This window comes from Coturnix japonica, unplaced genomic scaffold, assembly GCF_054131305.1.
Source record: "Coturnix japonica strain WE unplaced genomic scaffold, WE-NBRP24 Scf058, whole genome shotgun sequence".
Classification (NCBI taxonomy): Eukaryota; Metazoa; Chordata; class Aves; order Galliformes; family Phasianidae; genus Coturnix; species Coturnix japonica.
The window spans coordinates 253081-279121 of NW_028188961.1; the positions used below are offsets into that span (position 1 = coordinate 253081).

The window sequence follows — 26041 nt, forward strand, 5'->3', positions numbered from 1 at the left end:
TGGGGTGGAGAAGGGCTCGGTACCGAGGGTCGCGATATAGGGGGCTCATGTCGCGATATAGGGGGCTCATGTCGCGATATAGGGGGCTCATGTCGTGATATAGGGGGCTCATGTCGCGATATAGGGGGCTCATGTCGTGATATAGGGGGCTCATCACAATATAGGCCTCATATCGTGATATAGGGGGCTCATGTCGTGATATAGGGGGCTCATGTCGCGACATAGGGGGCTCATGTTGTGATATAGGGGGCTCATGTCGCGACATAGGGGGCTCATGTCGCGATATAAGGGGAAGGGAGGGGGGATATGGGGTGGAGAGGGGCTCGGTACCGAGGGTCGTGATATAAAGGACTGTATATCGTGATAGAGGGGCTTCATGTCGTGATATAGGGGGCTCATGTCGCGATATAGGGGGCTCATGTCGCGATATAGGGGGCTCATGTCGTGATATAGGGGGCTCATGTCATGATATAGGGGGCTCATGTCGCGATAGAGAAGCCCCGTCGCGATATAGGGGGGAGGTTATGGGGTGGAGAGGGGCTCGGTACCGTGGGTCGTGGTATAAAGGACTGTATATCGTGATATAGGGGGCTCATGTCGTGATATAGGGGGCTCATGTCGCAATATAGGCCTCATATTGTGATATAGGGGGCTCATGTCGGGATATAGGCCTCATATTGTGATATAGGGGGCTCATGTCGCGATATAGGGGGCTCATGTCACGATATAGGGGGGAGGGTAGGGGGTTATGGGGTGGAGAAGGGCTCGGTACCGAGGGTCGTGGTATAAAGGACTGTATGTCACGATAGAGGGGCTCATGTCGTGATATAGGGGGCTTGTGTCGCGATATAGGGGGCTCATGTCGCGATATAGGCCTCATATTGTGATATAGGGGGCTCATGTCGCGATATAGGGGGCTCGTGTCGCGATATAGAGGGCTCATGTCGGAATATAGGCCTCATACCCTGATATAGGGGGCTCATGTCGCGATATAGGGGGCTCATATCGTGATATAGGGGGCTCATGTCGCGATATAGGGGGCTCATATCGCGATATAGGGGGCTCATGTGATATAGGGGGCTCATGTCGTGATATAGGGGGCTTATATCGTGATATAGGGGGCTCATGTCACGATAGAGGGGGCTCATGTCGCGATATAGGGGCTCATGTCGCGATATAGGGGGCTCGTGTCGCGATATAGGGGGCTCATGTCGTGATATAGGGGATGGGAGGGGGGATATGGGGTGGAGAGGGGCTCGGTACCGAGGGTCGTGATATAAAGGACTGTATATCGCGATAGGGTTGATGTATATCGCGATATGGGCGTTGTATGTCGCGATAGTGGCACCAATATCGCGATAGTGGCCCCAAATATCGCGATACGGGCATCGAATGTCGCGATAGTGGCCCCAAATATTGCAATAGTGGCCACAAATATCGTGATAGTGGCCCCAAATATTGCGATAGTGGCCCCAAATATCATGATACGGGCACCGAATGTCGCGATAGTGGCCCCAAATATCGTGATAGTGGCCCCGAATATCGCGATAGTGGCCCCAAATATCGTGATATGGGCATTGTATGTCATGATAGTGGCACCAATATCGCGATAGTGGCCCCAAATATCGCGATAGTGGCCCCAATGTCGCGATAGTGGCCCCGAATATCGTGATATGAGCATTGTATGTCGTGATATGGGCATTGTATGTCGCGATAGTGGCCCCAAATATCGCGATAGTGGCCCCAATATCGCGATAGTGGCCCCAAATATCGCGATAGTGGCCCCAAATATCGTGATATGAGCATTGTATGTCGTGATATGGGCATTGTATGTCGCGATAGTGGCCCCAAATATCGCGATAGTGGCCCCAATATCGCGATAGTGGCCCCAATGTCGCGATAGTGGCCCCGAATATCGTGATATGAGCATTGTATGTCGTGATATGGGCATTGTATGTCGCGATAGTGGCCCCAAATATCGCGATAGTGGCCCCAATATCGCGATAGTGGCCCCGAATATTGCGATAGTGGCCCCAAATATCACAATAGTGGCACCAATATCACGATAGTGGCCCCAAATATCACGATAGTGGCCCCAAATATCGTGATATGGGCATTGTATGTCGTGATAGTGGCACCAATATCGCGATAGTGGCCCCAAATATCGCGATAGTGGCCCCAAATATCACAATAGTGGCCCCAAATATCGCGATGCGGGCTCTGTATGTCGTGATATGGGCCCAAATATCGTGATATGGGCATTGTATGTCGTGATATGGGCATTGTATGTCGCGATAGTGGCACCAATATCGCGATAGTGGCCCCGAATATCGCGATAGTGGCCCCAATATCGCGATAGTGGCCCCAAATATCACAATAGTGGCCCCAAATATCGCGATAGTGGCCCCAAATATCGCGATGTGGGCTCTGTATGTCATGATATGGGCCCAAATATCGTGATATGGGCATTGTATGTTGCGATAGTGGCACCAATATCACGATAGTGGCCCCAAATATCGTGATACGGGCCCAAAATGTCGTGATACGGGCCCAAATATCACGATAGTGGCCCCGAATATCGCGATAGTGGCCCGAAATATCGTGATACGGGCACTGAATGTCGCGATAGTGGCCCCAAATATCGCGATAGTGGCCCCAAATATCGTGATACGGGCATCGAATGTCGCGATAGTGGCCCCGAATATCGTGATAGTGGCCCCAAATATCACAATAGTGGCCCCGAATATCGCGATAGTGGCACCAATATCGCGATAGTGGCCCCAAATATCGCGATAGTGGCCCCAATGTCGCGATAGTGGCCCCAAATATCGCGATAGTGGCCCCAATGTCGCGATAGTGGCCCCAAATATCGCGATAGTGGCACCAATATCGCGATAGTGGCCCCAATATCGCGATAGTGGCCCCAATGTCGCGATAGTGGCCCCAAATATCGCGATAGTGGCCCCAAATATCACGATAGTGGCCCCAATGTCGCGATAGTGGCCCCAAATATCGCGATAGTGGCCCCAATGTCGCGATAGTGGCCCCAAATATCGCGATAGTGGCCCCAATGTCGCGATAGTGGCCCCAAATATCGCGATAGTGGCACCAATATCGCGATAGTGGCCCCAATATCGCGATAGTGGCCCCAATGTCGCGATAGTGGCCCCAAATATCGCGATAGTGGCCCCAAATATCACGATAGTGGCCCCAATGTCGCGATAGTGGCCCCAAATATCGCGATAGTGGCCCCAAATATCACGATATGGCACCAATATCGCGATAGAGCCCCAAATATCACAATAGTGGCCCTAAATATCACGATAGTGGCCCCAAATATCGCGATAGTGACCCCAAATATCGCGATAGTGGCCCCAAATATCGTGATACGAGCATTGTATGTCGCGATATGGACATTGTATGTCGCGATATGGCACCAATATCGCAATAGTGGCCCCAAATATTGTGATACGGGCACCGAATGTCGCGATAGTGGCACCAAATATCGCGATAGTGGCCCCGAATATCGTGATACGGGCACTGTATGTCATGATATGGGCCCAAATATCGTGATATGGGCATTGTATGTCGTGATAGTGGCCCCAAATATCATGATATGGGCATTGTATGTTGTGATATGGGCATTGTATGTCGTGATATGGGCATTGTATGTCATGATATGGGCCCAAATATCGTGATATGGGCATTGTATGTCGTGATAGTGGCCCCAAATATCGCGATAGTGGCCCCAATATCGCGATAGTGGCCCCGAATATCGCGATAGTGGCCCCAAATATCGCGATAGTGGCCCCAACTATCACGATATCAACCCCAACTATCGCGATATCAACCCCGACTATCGCGATATCAACCCAACTATCGCGGTATCAACCCCAGACACCCCCAAAAACACGATTTTTCCCCCCAAAACGAGCCTCGCGAGTGGGTTTTTTCCCATCATTTTTTATTTTTATCCCCATTTTTTGGCCTTTTTTTACTTTTTTTGCCTTTTTTTTTTAATTTCCTTTTTTTTTTCCTTTAATTTTCCTTTTTATTTCATTTTTTCCCCCCCCATTTTATTTTAATTCCCTTTAATTAATTTTTATTAATCACCTTGGGGGGGGGGGGCTTTAATTAATTAACCAATTAATTAACCAATTAATTAATTAATCTTAATTAATCTATTAATTAATCCCCCCCCCCCCCGCCCCACATTAAAATCCCACCCCCAAAATGGCCTTTTTTCACCCCATTTTTTTGGGGGGGTCCCTTCAGTTCCCGCTGGGGTGGAAGCTCAGACCCTGGGGGGTCACTGCAATGGAAAAACAAGGGGGGGGGTCAGCTTCTGCCCCATAGATTGACCCATAGATTGACCCATAGCGCCCCATAGGTGGCCCCATAGTGCCCCATAGATGTCCCCATAGGTGGTCCATATATCACCCCATAGAAGGCCCCATAGATGGCCCCATAGTGCCCCATAGATGGCCCCATAGTGCCCCATACATCACCCCATAGATGGCCCCATAGATGGCCCCATAGATGACCACATAGTGCCCCATGGATCCCCATAGATCACCCCATAGATGACCCCATAGAAGGCCCCATAGACGGCCCCATAGATGGCCCATACATCACCCCATAGATGGCCCCATAGATGACCCCATAGATGACCACATAGTGCCCCATAGATGGCCCCATAGATTGCCCCATAGATGACCCCATAGTGCCCCATAGATCACCCCATAGATGGCCCCATAGATGACCCCATAGATGAGCCCATAGTGCCCCATAGATCACCCCATAGATGACCCCATAGATGGCCCCATAGATGACCCCATAGATGAGCCCATAGTGCCCCATAGATCACCCCATAGATGACCCCATAGATGGCCCCATAGATGGTCCATAGTGTCCCACAGAGCCCCATAGATCTCCCCATAGATGGCCCCATAGATGAGCCCATAGTGCCCCATATATCACCCCATAGATGGCCCCATAGATGGCCCCATAGATGACCCCATAGTGCCCCATAGATGGCCCCATAGATTGCCCCATAGATGGCCCCATAGATGACCCCATAGTGCCCCATAGATGGCCCCATATATCACCCCATAGATGGCCGCATAGATGACCCCATAGATGACCACATAGTGCCCCATAGAGCCCCATAGATGACCCCATAGATGACCCCATAGATGACCACATAGTGCCCCATGGATCCCCATAGATCACCCCATAGATGACCCCATAGATGAGCCCATAGTGCCCCATAGATGGCCCCATAGATGAGCCCATAGTGCCCCATATATCACCCCATAGATGGCCCCATAGATGGTCCATAGTGCCCCATAGAGCCCCATAGATCACCCCATAGAAGGCCCCATAGATGGCCCCATAGATGACCCCATAGTGCCCCATAGATGGCCCCATAGATGGCCCCATAGATGACCCCATAGTGCCCCATAGATGGCCCCATAGATGAGCCCATAGTGCCCCATACATCACCCCATAGATGGCCCCATAGATGACCCCATAGGTGACCCCATAGATGGCCCTACAGATGGCCCCATAGATGGCCCATAGTGCCCCACAGTGCCCCATATATCACCCCATAGATGGCCCCATAGATGGCCCCACAGTGCCCCATAAATGGCCCATACATCACCCCATAGATGGCCCCATAGATGAGCCCATAGTGCCCCAGATAGCCCCATAGATGAGCCCATAGTGCCCCATATATCACCCCATAGATGGCCCCATAGATGGCCCCATAGATGGCCCATAGTGCCCCATAGATGGCCCCATAGATGACCCCATAGATGACCACATAGTGCCCCATAGAGCCCCATAGATGACCCCATAGATGGCCCCATAGTGCCCCATACATCACCCCATAGATGACCCCATAGTGCCCCATAGATGGCCCCATAGATTGCCCCATAGATGGCCCCATATATCACCCCATAGATGACCCCATAGATGACCCCATAGATTGCCCCATAGATGACCCCATAGTGCCCCATACATCACCCCATAGATGGCCCCATAGATGACCCCATAGATGATCACATAGTGCCCCATAGTGCCCCATTCATCACCCCATAGATGACCCCATAGATGGCCCCATAGATGGTCCATAGTGTCCCACAGAGCCCCATAGATCTCCCCATAGATGGCCCCATAGATGAGCCCATAGTGCCCCATATATCACCCCATAGATGGCCCCATAGATGGCCCCATAGATGACCCCATAGTGCCCCATAGATGGCCCCATAGGTGGTCCATATATCACCCCATAGAAGGCCCCATAGATGACCCCATAGTGCCCCATATATCACCCCATAGATGGCCCCATAGATGGTCCATAGTGCCCCATAGAGCCCCATAGATCACCCCATAGATGGCCCCATAGATGACCCCATAGATGACCCCATAGTGCCCCATAGATGTCCCCATAGGTGGCCCATATATCACCCCATAGAAGGCCCCATAGATGGCCCCATAGATGAGCCCATAGTGCCCCATATATCACCCCATAGATGGCCCCATAGATGACCCCATAGTGCCCAATATATCACCCCATAGATGACACCATAGATGACCCCATAGATGAGCCCATAGTGCCCCATAGATGGCCCCATAGATAGCCCCATAGATGGCCCCATAGATGACCCCATAGATGAGCCCATAGTGCCCCATAGATGGCCCCATAGATGAGCCCATTGTGCCCCTTATATCACCCCATAGATGACCCCATAGACTGCCCCATAGATGGCCCCACAGATGGCCCCATAGATGACCCCATAGTGCCCAATATATCACCCCATAGATGACACCATAGATGGCCCCATAGATGAGCCCATAGTGCCCCATAGATAGCCCCATATATAGCCCCATAGATGACCCCATAGATGGCCCCATAGTGCCCCATACATCACCCCATAGATGGCCCCATAGATGACCCCATAGATGGCCCCATAGATGACCCCATAGTGCCCCATAGATGGCCCCATAGATTGCCCCATAGGTGGTCCATATATCACCCCATAGAAGGCCCCATAGATGACCCCGTAGATGAGCCCATAGTGCCCCAGATAGCCCCATAGATGAGCCCATAGTGCCCCATATATCACCCCATAGATGGCCCCATAGATGGCCCCATAGATGACCCCATAGTGCCCCATACATCACCCCATAGATGGCCCCATAGATGGTCCATAGTGCCCCATAGAGCCCCATAGATCACCCCATAGATGGCCCCATAGATGACCCCATAGATGAGCCCATAGTGCCCCAGATAGCCCCATAGATGAGCCCATAGTGCCCCATAGATGGCCCCATAGATGACCCCATAGATGGCCCCAAAGATGAGCCCATAGTGCCCCATAGATAGCCCCATATATAGCCCCATAGATGACCCCATAGATGGCCCCATAGTGCCCCATACATCACCCCATAGATGACCCCATAGATGATCACATAGTGCCCCATAGAGCCCCATAGATCACCCCATAGATGGCCCCATAGATCACCCCATAGATGGCCCCATATATCACCCCATAGATGACCCCATAGATGGCCCCATAGATGAGCCCATAGATGAGCCCATAGTGCCCCATAGATCACCCCATATATGACCCCATAGATGGCCCCATAGATGAGCCCATAGTGCCCCATAGATCACCCCATAGATGACCCCATAGATGGCCCCATAGATGACCCCATATATCACCCCATAGATGGCCCCATAGATGACCCCATAGATGAGCCCATAGTGCCCCATAGATGACCCCATAGATGACCCCATAGAAGGCCCCATAGATGACCCCATAGTGCCCCATAGATGACCCCATAGTGCCCCATAGATGGCCCCATAGATGACCCCATAGATGGTCCATAGTGCCCCATAGAGCCCCATAGATCACCCCATAGATGGCCCCATAGATGAGCCCATGGTGCCCCATACATCACCCCATAGATGACCCCATAGACTGCCCCATAGATGGCCCCACAGATGGCCCCATAGATGGCCCATAGTGCCCAATATATCACCCCATAGATGACACCATAGATGGCCCCATAGATGAGCCCATAGTGCCCCATAGATAGCCCCATAGATAGCCCCATAGATGGCCCCATACATCACCCCATAGATGGCCCCATATATCACCCCATAGATGGCCCCATAGATGACCCCATAGATGGCCCCATAGATTGCCCCATAGATGGCCCCATATATCACCCCATAGATGACCCCGTAGATGACCACATAGATGGCCACATAGTGCCCCATAGAGCCCCATAGATCACCCCATAGATGACCCCATAGATGGCCCCATAGTGCCCCATACATCACCCCATAGATGACCCCATAGATGGCCCCACAGATGAGCCCATAGTGCCCCATAGATGGCCCCATAGATTGCCCCATAGATGGCCCCATATATCACCCCATAGATGACCCCATAGATGACCCCATAGATTGCCCCATAGATGACCCCATAGTGCCCCATACATCACCCCATAGATGGCCCCATAGATGGTCCATAGAGCCCCATAGATCACCCCATAGATGGCCCCATAGATGACCCCATAGATGAGCCCATAGTGCCCCATAGATCACCCCATAGATGACCCCATAGATGGCCCCATAGATGGTCCATAGTGTCCCACAGAGCCCCATAGATGACCCCATAGATGGCCCCATAGATGAGCCCATAGTGCCCCATAGATGGCCCCATAGATGAGCCCATAGTGCCCCATATATCACCCCATAGATGACCCCATAGATGGCCCCATAGATGACCCCATAGTGCCCAATATATCACCCCATAGATGACACCATAGATGGCCCCATAGATGAGCCCATAGTGCCCCATAGATGGTCCATAGTGCCCTATACATCACCCCATAGATGACCCCATAGATGGCCCCATATATGAACCCATAGTGCCCCATAGATAGCCCCATATATAGCCCCATAGATGACCCATAGTGCCCCATAGAGCCCCATAGATCACCCCATAGATGGCCCCATATATCACCCCATAGATGACCCCATAGATGACCCCATAGATGACCCCATAGTGCCCCATATATCACCCCATAGATGGCCCCATAGATGACCCCATAGATGACCACATAGTGCCCCATGGATCCCCATAGATCACCCCATAGATGACCCCATAGAAGGCCCCATAGATGACCCCATAGATGAGCCCATAGTGCCCCATAGATGGCCCCATAGATGAGCCCATTGTGCCCCGTATATCACCCCATAGATGACCCCATAGACTGCCCCATAGATGGCCCCACAGATGGCCCCATAGATGACCCCATAGTGCCCAATATATCACCCCATAGATGACCCCATAGATGGCCCCATAGATGACCCCATAGTGCCCCATAGATGGCCCCATAGATGGTCCATATATCACCCCATAGAAGGCCCCATAGATGGCCCCATAGATGACCCCATAGAGCCCCATAGATGGCCCCATAGATGACCACATAGTGCCCCATAGAGCCCCATAGATGACCCCATAGATGACCCCATAGTGCCCCATACATCACCCCATAGATGGCCCCATAGATGGCCCCATAGATGAGCCCATAGTGCCCCATAGATGGCCCCGTAGATGAGCCCATTGTGCCCCGTATATCACCCCATAGATGACCCCATAGACTGCCCCATAGATGGCCCCACAGATGGCCCCATAGATGACCCCATAGTGCCCAATATATCACCCCATAGATGACCCCATAGATGGCCCCATAGATGGCCCCATAGATGGCCCCATAGATGAGCCCATAGTGCCCCATAGATAGCCCCATAGATAGCCCCATAGATGACCCCATAGATGACCACATAGTGCCCCATGGATCCCCATAGATCACCTCATAGATGACCCCATAGATGAGCCCATAGTGCCCCATAGATGGCCCCATAGATGAGCCCATAGTGCCCCATAGATAGCCCCATAGATAGCCCCATAGATGACCCCATAGATGGTCCATAGTGCCCCATAGAGCCCCATAGATCACCCCATAGATGGCCCATAGATCACCCCATAGATGGCCCCATAGATGGCCCCATAGATGAGCCCATAGTGCCCCATAGATGGCCCCATAGTGCCCCATACATCACCCCATAGAAGGCCCCATAGATGACCCCATAGATGGCCCATAGTGCCCCACAGAGCCCCATAGATCACCCCATAGATGGCCCCATAGATGACCCCATAGTGCCCAATATATCACCCCATAGATGACACCATAGATGGCCCCATAGATGAGCCCATAGTGCCCCATAGATGGCCCCATAGATAGCCCCATAGATGACCCCATAGATGGCCCCATAGTGCCCCATAGATGGCCCCATAGATGAGCCCATAGATGGCCCCATAGATGACCCCATAGTGCCCCATAGATGGCCCCATAGATTGCCCCATAGATGGCCCCATATATCACCCCATAGATGGCCCCATAGATGACCCCATAGATGACCACTTAGTGCCCCATAGAGCCCCATAGATGACCCCATAGATGACCCCATAGATTGCCCCATAGATGACCCCATAGTGCCCCATACATCACCCCATAGATGGCCCCATAGATGGTCCATAGTGCCCCATAGATGGCCCCACAGTGCCCCATATATCACCCCATATATCACCCCATAGATGGCCCCATAGATGGCCCCATAGATCACCCCATAGAAGGCCCTATAGATGACCCCATAGATGAGCCCACAGTGCCCCATAGATCACCCCATAGATGACCCCATAGATGGCCCCATAGATGGTCCATAGTGTCCCACAGAGCCCCATAGATCTCCCCATAGATGGCCCCATAGATGAGCCCATAGTGCCCCATAGATAGCCCCATAGATGGCCCCATAGATGACCCCATAGATGAGCCCATAGTGCCCCATATATCACCCCATAGATGGGCCCATAAGTGACCCCTACCCCCCATAATTGAACCCCATATCCCTCCCAAAGGACCCCATAACCCCCTTAAGTAACCTCCAGACCCCATAAATGACCCCATATCCCCATAAATGACCCTCTACCCCCCATAAATAACCCCATATCCCCCCAGAAAACCCCATATCCCCATAAATGACCCCCAGACCCCATAAATGACCCCATATCCCCCATAAATGACCCCAAAGCACCCCATAAATAACCCCATATCCCCCCCAAGGACCCCAGACCCCATAAATAATCCCATATCCCCCATAAATAACCCCATATCCCCCATAAATGACCCCATATCCCCATAAATGACCCCATATCCCCATAAATGACCCCATATCCCCCATAAATGACCCCATATCCCATAAATGACCCCATATCCCCCATAAATGACCCCATATCCCCCATAAATGACCCCATATCCCCCATAAATGACCCCATATAACCCATAAATGACCCCATATCCCCATAAATGACCCCATATCCCCATAAATGACCCCATATCCCCCATAAATGACCCCATATCCCCCATAAATGACCCCATATCCCATAAATGACCCCATATCCCCCATAAATGACCCCATATCCCCCCATAAATGACCCCATATCCCCATAAATGACCCCATATCCCCATAAATGACCCTATATCCCCATAAGTGACACCCAGACCCCATAAATGACCCCCAGACCCCATAAATGGCCCCATATCCCCCATAAATGACCCCATATCCCCATAAATGACCCCATATCCCCCATAAATGACCCCATATCCCCATAGATGACCCCATATCCCCCATAAATGACCCCATATCCCCATAAATAACCCCATATCCCCCCCAAAGGACCCCATAAATAACCCCATATCCCCATAAATGACCCCATATCCCCCATAAATGACCCCATATCCCCCCATAAATGACCCCATATCCCCCCCAAAGCACCCCATAAATAACCCCATATCCCCCCCAAAGGACCCCAGACCCCATAAATAACCCCATATCCCCATAAATGACCCCATATCCCCCTTAAGTAACCTCCAGACCCCATAAATGACCCCATATCCCCCATAAATGACCCCATATCCCCATAAATGACCCCATATCCCCCATAAATGACCCCATATCCCCCATAAATGACCCCATATCTCCCCCAAAGGACCCCATATCCCCCTTAAGAAACCTCCAGACCCCATAAATGACCCCATATCCCCCCCAAAGGACCCCAGACCCCATAAATGACCCCATATCCCCCCATAAATAACCCCATATATCCCCAGAAAACCCCATATCCCCCCATAAATGACCCCATATCCCCCCAATGGACCCCCATATCCCCCCCAAAGGACCCCAGACCCCATAAATGACCCTATATCCCCCCATAAATGAACCCCAGGCCCCATAAATGACCCCATATCCCCCCCAAAGCACCCCAGACCCCATAAATGACCCCATATCCCCCATAAATGACCCCATATCCCCCTTAAGTAACCTCCAGACCCCATAAATAACCCCATATCCCCCCATAAATGACCCCATATCTCCCCATAAATGACCCCATATCCCCCATAAATGATCCCATATCCCCATAAATAACCCCAAACCCCCCATACCCAAACCCCATATACCTGTATGGGGTCCTAGGAATCCATATCCCCCCATAAATGACCCCATATCCCCCATAAATGACCCCATATCCCCATAAATGACCCCATATCCCCCCATAAATAACCCCAAACCCCCCATACCCAAACCCCATATACCTGTATGGGGTCCTAGGAATCCATATCCCCCCATAAATGACCCCATATCCCCCATAAATGACCCCATATCCCCATAAATGACCCCATATCCCCCCATAAATAACCCCAAACCCCCCATACCCAAACCCCATATACCTGTATGGGGTCCTAGGAATCCATATCCCCCCATAAATGACCCCATATCCCCCCCAAAGGACCCCAGACCCCATAAATGACCCTATATCCCCATAAATAACCCCATATCCCACCCAAAGGACCCCATAAATGACCCCATATCCCCATAAATGACCCCATATCCCCATAAATGACCCCATATCCCCCCATAAATGACCCCATATCCCCCATAAATGACCCCATATCCCCATAAATGACCCCATATCCCCCCCAAAGGACCCGATATCCCCATAAATGACCCCATATCCCCCCCAAAGGACCCCAGACCCCATAAATGACCCTATATCCCCATAAATAACCCCATATCTCCCCCAAAGCACCCCATAAATAACCCCATATCCCCATAAATGACCCCATATCCCCCTTAAGTAACCTCCAGACCCCATAAATAACCCCATATCCCCCCAGAAAACCCCATATCCCCCCATAAATAACCCCATATCCCCCCCAAAGGACCCCAGACCCCATAAATGACCCCATATCCCCCCATAAATAACCCCCAGCCCCACATAACCAACCCCCCCCCCCATACCCAAACCCCATATACCTGTATGGGGTCCTAGGAATCCATATCCCCCCATAAATGACCCCATATCCCCCATAAATGACCCCATATCCCCCCATAAATAACCCCCCTCCCCCCATACCCAAACCCCATATACCTGTATGGGGTCCTAGGAATCCATATCCCCCCATAAATGACCCCATATCCCCCCCAAAGGACCCAATATCCCCATAAATGACCCCATATCCCCCCATAAATAACCCCAAACCCCCCATAACCAAACCCCATATCCCCATAAATGACCCCATATCCCCCATAAATGACCCCATATCCCCATAAATGACCCCATATCCCCCATAAATGACCCCATATCCCCATAAATGACCCCATATCCCCCTTATGTAATCTCCAGACCCCATAAATGACCCCATATCCCCCCATAAATAACCCCATATATCCCCAGAAAACCCCATATCCCCCCATAAATGACCCCATATCCCCCCAATGGACCCCCATATCCCCCCCAAAGGACCCCAGACCCCATAAATGACCCCATATCCCCATAAATGACCCCATATCCCCCCCAAAGCACCCCATAAATAACCCCATATCCCCCTTAAGTAACCTCCAGACCCCATAAATGACCCCATATCCCCCATAAATGACCCCCAGACCCCATAAATAACCCCAAACCCCCCATACCCAAACCCCATATACCTGTATGGGGTCCTAGGAATCCATATCCCCCCATAAATGACCCCATATCCCCCCATAAATGACCCCATATCCCCCCATAAATGACCCCATATCCCCCCATAAATAACCCCAAACCCCACATAACCCCCCTCCCCCCATAACCAAACCCCATAAATGACCCCATATCCCCCATAAATGACCCCATATCTCCCCCAAAGGACCCCATATCCCCCTTAAGTAACCTCCAGGCCCCATAAATGACCCCATATCCCCACAAATGACCCCATATCCCCATAAATGACCCCATATCCCATAAATAACCCCATATCCCCCATAAATGACCCCATATCCCCCATAAATGACCCCATATCCCCATAAATGACCCCATATCCCCATAAATGACCCCATATCCCCATAAATGACCCCATATCCCCCCATAAATGACCCCATATCCCCATAAATGACCCCATATCCCCCCATAAATGACCCCATATCCCCCCATAAATAACCCCAAACCCCCCATACCCAAACCCCATATACCTGTATGGGGTCCTAGGAATCCATATCCCCCCATAAATGACCCCATATCCCCCCCAAAGGACCCGATATCCCCATAAATGACCCCATATCCCCCCATAAATAACCCCAAACCCCCCATACCCAAACCCCATACCCCCATAAATGACCCCATATCCCCCTTAAGTAACCTCCAGACCCCATAAATGACCCCATATCCCCATAAATGACCCCAGACCCCATAAATGACCCCATATCCCCCCAATGGACCCCCATATCCCCCCCAAAGGACCCCAGACCCCATAAATGACCCCATATCCCCCCATAAATGACCCCATATCTCCCCCAAAGGACCCCATATCCCCCTTAAGTAACCTCCAGACCCCATAAATGACCCCATATCCCCCCATAAATGACCCCATATCTCCCCCAAAGGACCCCATATCCCCCTTAAGTAACCTCCAGACCCCATAAATGACCCCATATCCCCCCATAAATGACCCCATATCCCCATAAGTGATTCCCAGACCCCATAAATGACCCCATATATGACCCCATATCCCCATAAATGACCCCATATCCCCCATAAATGACCCCATACCCCCATAAATGACCCTATATCCCCATAAATGACCCCATATCCCCCATAAATGACCCCATATCCCCATAAATGACCCTATATCCCCATAAATGACCCCATATCCCCCATAAATGACCCCATATCCCCCATAAATGACCCCATATCCCCCTTAAGTAACCTCCAGACCCCATAAATGACCCCATATCCCCCCATAAATAACGCCATATATCCCCAGAAAACCCCATATCCCCCCATAAATGACCCCATATCCCCCCAATGGACCCCATATCCCCCTTAAGTAACCTCCAGACCCCATAAATGACCCCATATCCCCCCATAAATGACCCCATATCCCCCATAAATGACCCTATATCCCCATAAATGACCCCATATCCCCCATAAATGACCCCATATCCCCATAAATGACCCCATATCCCCCATAAATGACCCCATATCTCCCCCAAAGGACCCCATATCCCCCTTAAGTAACCTCCAGACCCCATAAATGACCCCATATCCCCCATAAATGACCCCATATCTCCCTTAAGTAATCTCCAGATCCCATAAATGAACCCCAGACCCCATAAATGACCCCATATCCCCCCATAAATGACCCCATATCCCCCCATAAATGACCCCATATCCCCCCATAAATGACCCCATATCCCCCCATAAATAACCCCAAACCCCACATAACCCCCCTCCCCCCATAACCAAACCCCATAAATGACCCCATATCCCCCATAAATGACCCCATATCTCCCCCAAAGGACCCCATATCCCCCTTAAGTAACCTCCAGGCCCCATAAATGACCCCATATCCCCACAAATGACCCCATATCCCCATAAATGACCCCATATCCCATAAATAACCCCATATCCCCCATAAATGACCCCATATCCCCATAAATGACCCCATATCCCCATAAATGACCCCATATCCCCATAAATGACCCCATATCCCCCCATAAATGACCCCATATCCCCATAAATGACCCCATATCCCCCCATAAATGACCCCATATCCCCCCATAAATAACCCCAAACCCCCCATACCCAAACCCCATATACCTGTATGGGGTCCTAGGAATCCATATCCCCCCATAAATGACCCCATATCCCCCCCAAAGGACCCGATATCCCCATAAATGACCCCATATCCCCCCATAAATAACCCCAAACCCCCCATACCCAAACCCCATACCCCCATAAATGACCCCATATCCCCCTTAAGTAACCTCCAGACCCCATAAATGACCCCATATCCCCATAAATGACCCCAGACCCCATAAATGACCCCATATCCCCCCAATGGACCCCCATATCCCCCCCAAAGGACCCCAGACCCCATAAATGACCCCATATCCCCCCATAAATGACCCCATATCTCCCCCAAAGGACCCCATATCCCCCTTAAGTAACCTCCAGACCCCATAAATGACCCCATATCCCCCCATAAATGACCCCATATCCCCATAAGTGATTCCCAGACCCCATAAATGACCCCATATATGACCCCATATCCCCATAAATGACCCCATATCCCCCATAAATGACCCCATACCCCCATAAATGACCCTATATCCCCATAAATGACCCCATATCCCCCATAAATGACCCCATATCCCCATAAATGACCCTATATCCCCATAAATGACCCCATATCCCCCATAAATGACCCCATATCCCCCATAAATGACCCCATATCCCCCTTAAGTAACCTCCAGACCCCATAAATGACCCCATATCCCCCCATAAATAACGCCATATATCCCCAGAAAACCCCATATCCCCCCATAAATGACCCCATATCCCCCCAATGGACCCCATATCCCCCTTAAGTAACCTCCAGACCCCATAAATGACCCCATATCCCCCCATAAATGACCCCATATCCCCCATAAATGACCCTATATCCCCATAAATGACCCCATATCCCCCATAAATGACCCCATATCCCCATAAATGACCCCATATCCCCCATAAATGACCCCATATCTCCCCCAAAGGACCCCATATCCCCCTTAAGTAACCTCCAGACCCCATAAATGACCCCATATCCCCCATAAATGACCCCATATCTCCCTTAAGTAATCTCCAGATCCCATAAATGAACCCCAGACCCCATAAATGACCCCATATCCCCCCATAAATGACCCCATATCCCCCCATACCCAAACCCCATATACCTGTATGGGGTCCTAGGAATCCATATGGGGCCGGACTGGCTGGAGGCAGAGCCCCTTGGGGGGGTCCTGGGGTCCCTTGTGGGGCTCCTTGGGCTGGTTGTGGGGCGGGAGGTGGGGGGGGACCCGGAGGAGGCAGCAGCATCACGGGGGGGGGGGGGGCGGCACCGTGGGGTGGGGGGACGTGGGGCTGGGGATATGGGGTTAGAGGGTTAGACCTAGAACCCATAGACCCCATAGATCCCATAGAGACCCTATAGACCCCATAGACCCCATAGAGACCCTATAGACCCCATAGACCCCATAGATCCCCCCATAGACCCCATAGACCCCATAGAGACCCTATAGACCCCATAAACCCCCCTATAGACCCCATAGAGACCCTATAGACTCCATAGACCCCATAAACCCCCCCATAGACCCCATAGACCCCATAAAGCCCCCATAGACCCCATAGACCCCATAGAGACCCTATAGACCCCATAAACCCCCCTATAGACCCCATAGACCCCATAGAGACCCTATAGACCCCATAAACCCCCCTATAGACCCCATAGACACCCCCACAGACCCTACAGACCCCATAGAACCCCCCATAGACCCCATAGAGACCCCATAGAACCCCCCATAGACCCCATAGAGACCCCATAGACCCCATATACCCCATAGCCCCCATAGACCCCATAAACCCCCCCCACAGACCCCATAGAGACCCCATAGACCCCATAAAGCCCCCATAGACCCCATAGATCCCCCATAGACCCCATAGATCCCCCCATAGACCCCATAGACCCCATACAGACCCCATGGACCCCATAGATCCCCCCATAGACCCCCCCACAGACCCCACAGACCCCATAGATCCTCCCATAGACCCCATAGATCCCCCCATAGACCCCATAAATCCCCTCATGGACCCCATAAATCCCCCCATAGACCCCCCCACAGACCCCATAGAGACCCTATAGACCCCATAGACCCCCCCATAGACCCCATAGATCCCCCCATAGACCCCATAAATCCCCTCATGGACCCCATAAATCCCCCCATAGACCCCCCCATAGACCCCCCCATAGACCCCATAGAGACCCTATAGACCCCATAGACCCCCCCATAGACCCCATAGACCCCCCCACAGCCCCCATAGACCCCATAGATACCCCATAGAGACCCTATAGACCCCATAGACCCCCCCATAGACCCCATAGACCCCCCCACAGCCCCCATAGACCCCATAGATACCCCATAGAGACCCTATAGACCCCATAGACCCCATAGAGACCCTATAGATCCTCCCATATACCCCATAGATCCCCCCATAGACCCCATAAATCCCCTCATGGACCCCATAAATCTCCCCATAGACCCCCCCACAGCCCCCATAGACCCCATAGATCCCCCATAGAGACCCTATAGACCCCATAGACCCCCCTATAGACCCCATAGACCCCCCCACAGCCCCCATAGACCCCATAGATACCCCATAGAGACCCTATAGACCCCATAGACCCCATAGAGACCCTATAGACCCCATAGACCCCATAGATCCCCCCATAGACCCCACAGAGGCCCTATAGACCCCATAGACCCCATAAAACCCCCCATAGACCCCATAAAGCCCCCATAGACCCCATAGATCCCCCCATAGACCCCATAGATCCCCCCATAGACCCCATAGATACCCCCACAGACCCCATAGACCCCATAGACACCCCCACAGACCCCATAGACCCCCCCATAGCCCCCATAGACCCCATAGAGACCCTATAGACCCCATAGACCCCATAAAGCCCCCATAGATCCCCCCATAGACCCCATAAAGACCCCCATAGACCCCATAGACCCCATAAACCCCCATAGACCCCATAGACCCCATAAAGCCCCCCATAGACTCCATAGATCCCCCCATAGACCCCATAGACCCCATAAAGCCCCCATAGACTCCATAGATCCCCCCATAGACCCCATAGACCCCATAAAGCCCCCATAGACCCCATAGATCCCATAAAGCCCCCCATAGACCCCATAGACCCCATAGATCCCCCCATAGACCCCATAGAGACCCCATAGACCCTATAGACCCCATAAAGCCCCCCATAGACCCCATAGATCCCCCCATAGACCTCATAGAGACCCTATAGACCCAATAGACCCCATAAAGCCCCCCATAGACCCCATAGACCCCATAAACCCCATAGACCCCATAAAGCCCCCATAGACCCCATAGATCCCCCCATAGACCCCATAGAGACCCTATAGACCCCATAAACCCCCCCATAGACCCCATAGACCCCATAGAGACCCTATAGACCCCATAAAGACCCCATAGCCCCCATAGCCCCCCATTACCTGCCCCACGTAGCCGTGGGGGAGGGGCTGCTGCAGTCCATATATGGCGGTGGGCGGAGCCTGAGGGGGCGGGGCTCCGCTGGGATTAGCCAATGAGGAGGGAGGAGACTGAGCCCCGCCCCCTGGAGGCGTGGCCACGTGGAAACCTGTGGGGGGCTATAGGGGATCATGGAGGGGGCGGAGCTAACGCAAGCCCCGCCCACAATACAATAAGCCACGCCCATAAGCCCACAAGCTCCGCCCACAAAGCCAATAAGCCCCGCCCACAACGCCCACAAGCCCCGCCCCCCTGCCATATAAAGCCATTGGAATTATGGTCTATGGGGGATCTATGGGGGGATCTATGAGGTCTATGGGTTCTATGGGGGGGTCTATGGGGTCCATGGGGGGATCTATGGGGTCTATGGTGTCTAAGGGGTCTCTATGGGGTCTATGGGGGGGATCTATGGGGGAATCTATGGGGTCTATGGGGGGATCTATGGGGTCTACGGTGGTATCAATGGGGTCTATGGGGGGCTCTATGGGGTCTATGGGTGATCTATGGGGGGATCTATGGGGTCTATGGGGTCTATGGGGGGATCTATGGGGATCTATGGGGGGCTCTATGGGGTCTATGGAGTTTATGGGGGCATCTATGGGGTCTACGGGCGGCTCTATGGGGTCTATTGGGGTCTATGGGGTCTCTATGGGGTCTATGGGGGGATCTATGGGGGGATCTATGGGGTCTAAGGGGTCTCTATGGGGTCTATGGGGTCTCTATGGGGTCTACAGGGGCTTTAAGGGGTCTATGGGGGGATCTATGGGGTCTATGGGGGGATTTATGGGGTCTATGGGGGATTTATGGGGTCTGTGGGGGCTTTAAGGGGTCTATGGGGTCTCTATGGGGTCTACGGGGGCTTTAAGGGCTCTATGGGGGTTTCTATGGGGTCTCTATGGGGTCTATTAGGGTCAATGGAGGGATCTATGGGGTCTATGGGGGGATTTATGGGGTCTATGGGGTCTATGGGGTCTATAGGGGTCTATTGGGGTCTATGGGGGCTTTATGGGGTCTATGGGGGGATCTATGGGGTCTATTGGGGTCTATGGGGTATCTATGGGGTCTATTGGGGTCTCTATGGGGTCTATTGGGGTCTATTGGGGTCTCTATGAGGTCTATTGGGGTCTATGGGGTCTCTATGGGGTCTATGGGAGGATTTAGGGGGTCTATGGGAGATTTAGGGGGTCTATGGGGGTCTATGGGGTCTCTATGGGGTATATGGGTTCTATAAGGTCTCTATGGGGTCTATGGGGGTATCAATGGGGTCTATGGGGGGATCTATGGGGTCTATGGGGGCTTTAAGGGGTCTATGGGGGATCTATGGGGGGATCTATGGGGTCTATGGGGGGACTTATAAGGTCTATTGGGGTCTATGGGGGCCTATGGGGGGGTCTATGGGGGGATTTATGGGGTCTATGGGGTCTCTATGAGGTATATGGGTTCTATAAGATCTCTATGGGATTTATTGGGGGATCTATGGGGTCTATTGGGGTCTATGGGGGGGATCTATGGGGTCTATGGGGGTCTATGGGGGCTTCATGGGGTCTATGGGGGTCTATGGGGTCTATGGGGGGATTTATGGGGTCTATGGTGGTCTATGGCAGTCTATGGGGTCTATAGGGTCTCTATGAGGTCTATGGGGGGATCTATGGGGTCTACAGGGTCTATGGGGGGATCTATGGGGTCTATGGGGTCTCTATGGGGTCTATGGGGGCACAATGGGGGTCAATAGGGTCTATTGGGGTCTATGTGGTCTATTGGGGTATATGGGATCTACTAATGTCTATGGGGGGATCTATGAGGTCTATAGGGTCTCTATGGGGTCTATGGGGGGATCTATGGAGTCTATGGGGGGTTCTATGGGGGGATCTATGGGGTCTATTGGGGTCTATGGGGTTGCTACAAGGTCTATTGGGGTCAATGGTTTCTATGGGGGGATGTATGGGGTCTCTATGGGGTCTATGGGGGGATTTATGGGGTCTATGGGGGATTTATGGGGTCTGTGGGGGCTTTAAGGGGTCTATGGGGTCTCTATGGGGTCTACGGGGGCTTTAAGGGCTCTATGGGGGTTTCTATGGGGTCTCTATGGGGTCTATTAGGGTCAATGGAGGGATCTATGGGGTCTATGGGGGGATTTATGGGGTCTATGGGGTCTATGGGGTCTATTGGGGTCTATGGGGGCTTTATGGGGTCTATGGGGGGATCTATGGGGTCTATTGGGGTCTATTGGGGGGATTTATGGGGTTTATTGGGGTGTATGGGGGGATCTATGGGGGTCTATGGGGTCTCTATGGGGTCTATTGGGGTCTATGGGGTCTATTGGGGTCTATGGGGTCTCTATGGGGTCTATGGGGGGACCTATGGTGGGATTTATGGGGTCTATGGGGGGATCTATGGGGGGATTTATGGGGTCAATGGGGGTCTATGGGGTCTCTATAGGGTCTATAGGGGCTTTATGGGGTCTATGGAGTCTCTATGGGGTCTACGGGGGCTTTAAGGGCTCTATGGGGGTTTCTATGGGGTCTCTATGGGGTCTATTAGGGTCAATGGAGGGATCTATGGGGTCTATGGGGGGATTTATGGGGTCTATGGGGTCTATAGGGGTCTATTGGGGTCTATGGGGGCTTTATGGGGTCTATGGGGGGATCTATGGGGTCTATTGGGGTCTATTGGGGGGATTTATGGGGTTTATTGGGGTCTATGGGGGGATCTATGGGGTCTATTGGGGTCAATGGTTTCTATGGGGTATCTATGGGGTCTATGGGGGGATCTATGGGGCCTATGGGTGGATCTATGGAGTCTATGGGGGGATCTATGGGGTCTATTGGGCATCTATGGGGTCTATTGGGGTCTCTATGGGGTCTATGGGGGCTTTAAGGGGTCTATGGGGGATCTATGGGAAGATCTATGGGGTCTATGGGGGGATTTATAGGGTCTATTGGGGTCTATGGGGGGATCTATGGGGTCTATTGGGGTCTATGGGGTCTCTAGGGTCTCTATGGGGTCTATGGGGGGATCTATGGGGTCTATTGGGGTCTATTGGGGTCTCTATGGGGTCTATGGGGGCTTTAAGGGGTCTATGGGGGATTTATGGGAAGATCTATGGGGTCTATGGGGGGATCTATGGGGTCTATTGGGGTCAATAAGGTCTATGGGATCTCTATGGGGCCTATTGGGGGCTATTGGGGCTCTATGGGGGTTCTATGGGGTCTATTGGGATCAATGGGGGCTCTATGGGGTCTACAGGGGTCAATGGGGGTTCTATGGGGCCTATGGGGGCACAATGGGGGTCAATGGGACCTATTGGAATCTATGGGGGTTCTATGGGGTCTATTGGGATTTATGGGGGCTCTATGGTGGATTTTTGGGGTCTATGGGGGGATCTATGGGGTCTATGGGGGATTTAGGGGGAATTTATGGGGTCTATTGGGATCAATGGGGGCTCTATGGGGTCTACAGGGGTCAATGGGGGTTCTATGGGGTCTATGGGGAGATCTATGGCGTCTATTGGGGTCAATGGGGTCTATTGGGGTCTATGGGGGCTCTATGGGGTCTATTGGGGTCAATGGGGTCTATGGGGGTTCTATGGGGTCTATTGGGTTCTATGGGATCTCTATGGGGTCTATGGGGGCTCAATGGGGTCAATGGGGTCTATTGGGTTCTATGGGATCTCTATGGGGTCTATAGGGACACAATGGGACTCTATGGGGTCTACAGGGGTCAATGGGTGTTCTATGGGGTCTATGGGGAGATCTATGGCGTCTATTGGGGTCAATGGGGTCTATTGGGGTCTATGGGGGCTCTATGGGATCTATGGGGTCTATTGGAGTCTATGGGATCTCTATGGGGTCTATGGGGGCACAATGGGGGTCAATGGGGTCTATTGGGATCTATGGGGGTTCTATGGGGTCTATTGGGTTCTATGGGATCTCTATGGGGTATCTATGGGGGCTCAATGGGGTCTATTGGGATCTATGGGGGTTCCATGGGGTCTACTGGGGTCTATGGGATCTCTATGGGGTCTATGGGGGCACAATGGGGGTCAATGGGATCTATTGGGATCTATGGGGGTTCTATGGGGTCTATTGGGATTTATGGGGGATCTATGGGGGATTTATGGGGTCTATGGGAGGATTTAGGGGGAATTTATGGGGTCTATTGGGATCAATGGGGGCTCTATGGGGTCTACAGGGGTCAATGGGGTCTATTGGGGTCTATGGGGGCTCAATGGGGTCTATGGGGTCTATTGGGATCTACGGGATCTCTATGGGGTCTATAGGGGCACAATGGGGGTCAATGGGGTCTATTGGGATCTATGGGGGTTCTATGGGGTCTATTGGGTTCTATGGGATCTCTATGGGGTATCTATGGGGGCTCAATGGGGTCTATTGGGATCTATGGGGGTTCCATGGGGTCTACTGGGGTCTATGGGATCTCTATGGGGTCTATGGGGGCACAATGGGGGTCAATGGGATCTATTGGGATCTATGGGGGTTCTATGGGGTCTATTGGGATTTATGGGGGATCTATGGGGGATTTATGGGGTCTATGGGAGGATTTAGGGGGAATTTATGGGGTCTATTGGGATCAATGGGGGCTCTATGGGGTCTACAGGGGTCAATGGGGTCTATTGGGGTCTATGGGGGCTCAATGGGGTCTATGGGGTCTATTGGGATCTACGGGATCTCTATGGGGTCTATAGGGGCACAATGGGGGTCAATGGGGTCTATTGGGATCTATGGGGGTTCTATGGGGTCTATTGGGTTCTATGGGATCTCTATGGGGTATCTATGGGGGCTCAATGGGGTCTATTGGGATCTATGGGGGTTCCATGGGGTCTACTGGGGTCTATGGGATCTCTATGGGGTCTATGGGGGCACAATGGGGGTCAATGGGATCTATTGGGATCTATGGGGGTTCTATGGGGTCTATTGGGATTTATGGGGGATCTATGGGGGATTTATGGGATCTATGGGAGGATTTAGGGGGAATTTATGGGGTCTATTGGGATCAATGGGGGCTCTATGGGGTCTACAGGGGTCAATGGGGTCTATTGGGGTCTATGGGGGCTCAATGGGGTCTATGGGGTCTATTGGGATCTACGGGATCTCTATGGGGTCTATAGGGGCACAATGGGGGTCAATGGGGTCTATTGGGATCTATGGGGGGTCTATTGGGGTCTATGGGATCTCTATGGGGTCTATGGGGGCTCAGTGGGGTCTATGGGGATCTATTGGGGTTCTATGGAGTCTATTGGGTTCTATGGGATCTCTATGGGGTCTATAGGGGCACAATGGGGTCTATGGGGTCTATTGGGGTCTATGGGATCTCTATGGGGTCTATGGGGGCACAATGGGGTCTACTGGGATCTATGGGGGATCTACTGGGGTCTATGGGATCTCTATGGGGTCTATGGGGGTACAATGGGGGTCAATGGGGTCTATTGGGATCTATGGGGGTTCTATGGGGTCTATTGGGTTCTATGGGATCTCTATGGGGTATCTATGGGGGCTCAATGGGGTCTATTGGGATCTATGGGGGTTCCATGGGGTCTACTGGGGTCTATGGGATCTCTATGGGGTCTATGGGGGCACAATGGGGGTCAATGGGGTCTATTGGGATCTATGGGGGGTCTACTGGGGTCTATGGGATCTCTATGGGGTCTATACGGGCACAATGGGGGTCAATGGGGTCTACTGGGATCTATGGGGGTTCTATGGGGTCTATTGGGATCTATGGGGGCTCTATGGGGGATTTATGGGGTCTATGGGGGGATCTATGGGGTCTATGGGGGGATTTATAGGGTCTATTGGGGTTTATGGGGGTCTATGGGGGGATCTATGGGGTCTATTGGGGTCAATGGGGTCTATTGGGATCTAAGGGGGTTCTATGGGGTCTATTGGGATCTATGGGGGCTCAATGGGGTCTATTGGGGTCTAAGGGATCTCTATGGGGTCTACGGGGACTCAATGGGGTCAATGGGGTCTATTGGGTTCTATGGGATCTCTATGGGGTCTATGGGGGCTCAATGGGGTCAATGGGGTCTATTGGGTTCTATGGGATCTCTATGGGGTCTATGGGGGCTCAATGGGACTCTATGGGGTCTACAGGGGTCAATGGGTGTTCTATGGGGTCTATGGGGAGATCTATGGTGTCTATTGGGGTCAATGGGGTCTATTGGGGTCTATGGGGGCTCTATGGGGTCTATTGGGGTCAATGGGGTCTATGGGGGTTCTATGGGATCTCTATGGGGGTCTATA

The 26041-nt window shown here is 52.1% G+C and overlaps 1 protein-coding gene across 18 annotated transcripts in view; it reads right to left on the reverse strand.

Moving 5' to 3' along the window:
* Nucleotides 1–3314: 3314 nt before the first annotated feature.
* Nucleotides 3315–26041, reverse strand: part of LOC107307524 (ataxin-2-like protein) — a 119667-nt gene continuing 96940 nt past the window's right edge. For 16 of the 18 annotated variants that reach the window (XM_085533349.1, XM_085533351.1, XM_085533350.1 and 13 more), the window contains 3 exons: nucleotides 19745–19900; nucleotides 17399–17585; nucleotides 3315–4312 (listed from right to left, as the gene is read on the reverse strand). In XM_085533349.1, the coding sequence (XP_085389475.1) occupies nucleotides 4272–4312; nucleotides 17399–17585; nucleotides 19745–19900 (384 nt within the window). In that variant the 3' untranslated portion in view covers nucleotides 3315–4271. The remainder of the gene's footprint in view (nucleotides 4313–17398; nucleotides 17586–19744; nucleotides 19901–26041) is intronic. The other 2 variants (XR_014941092.1, XM_085533346.1) reach the window with 2 other exon arrangements.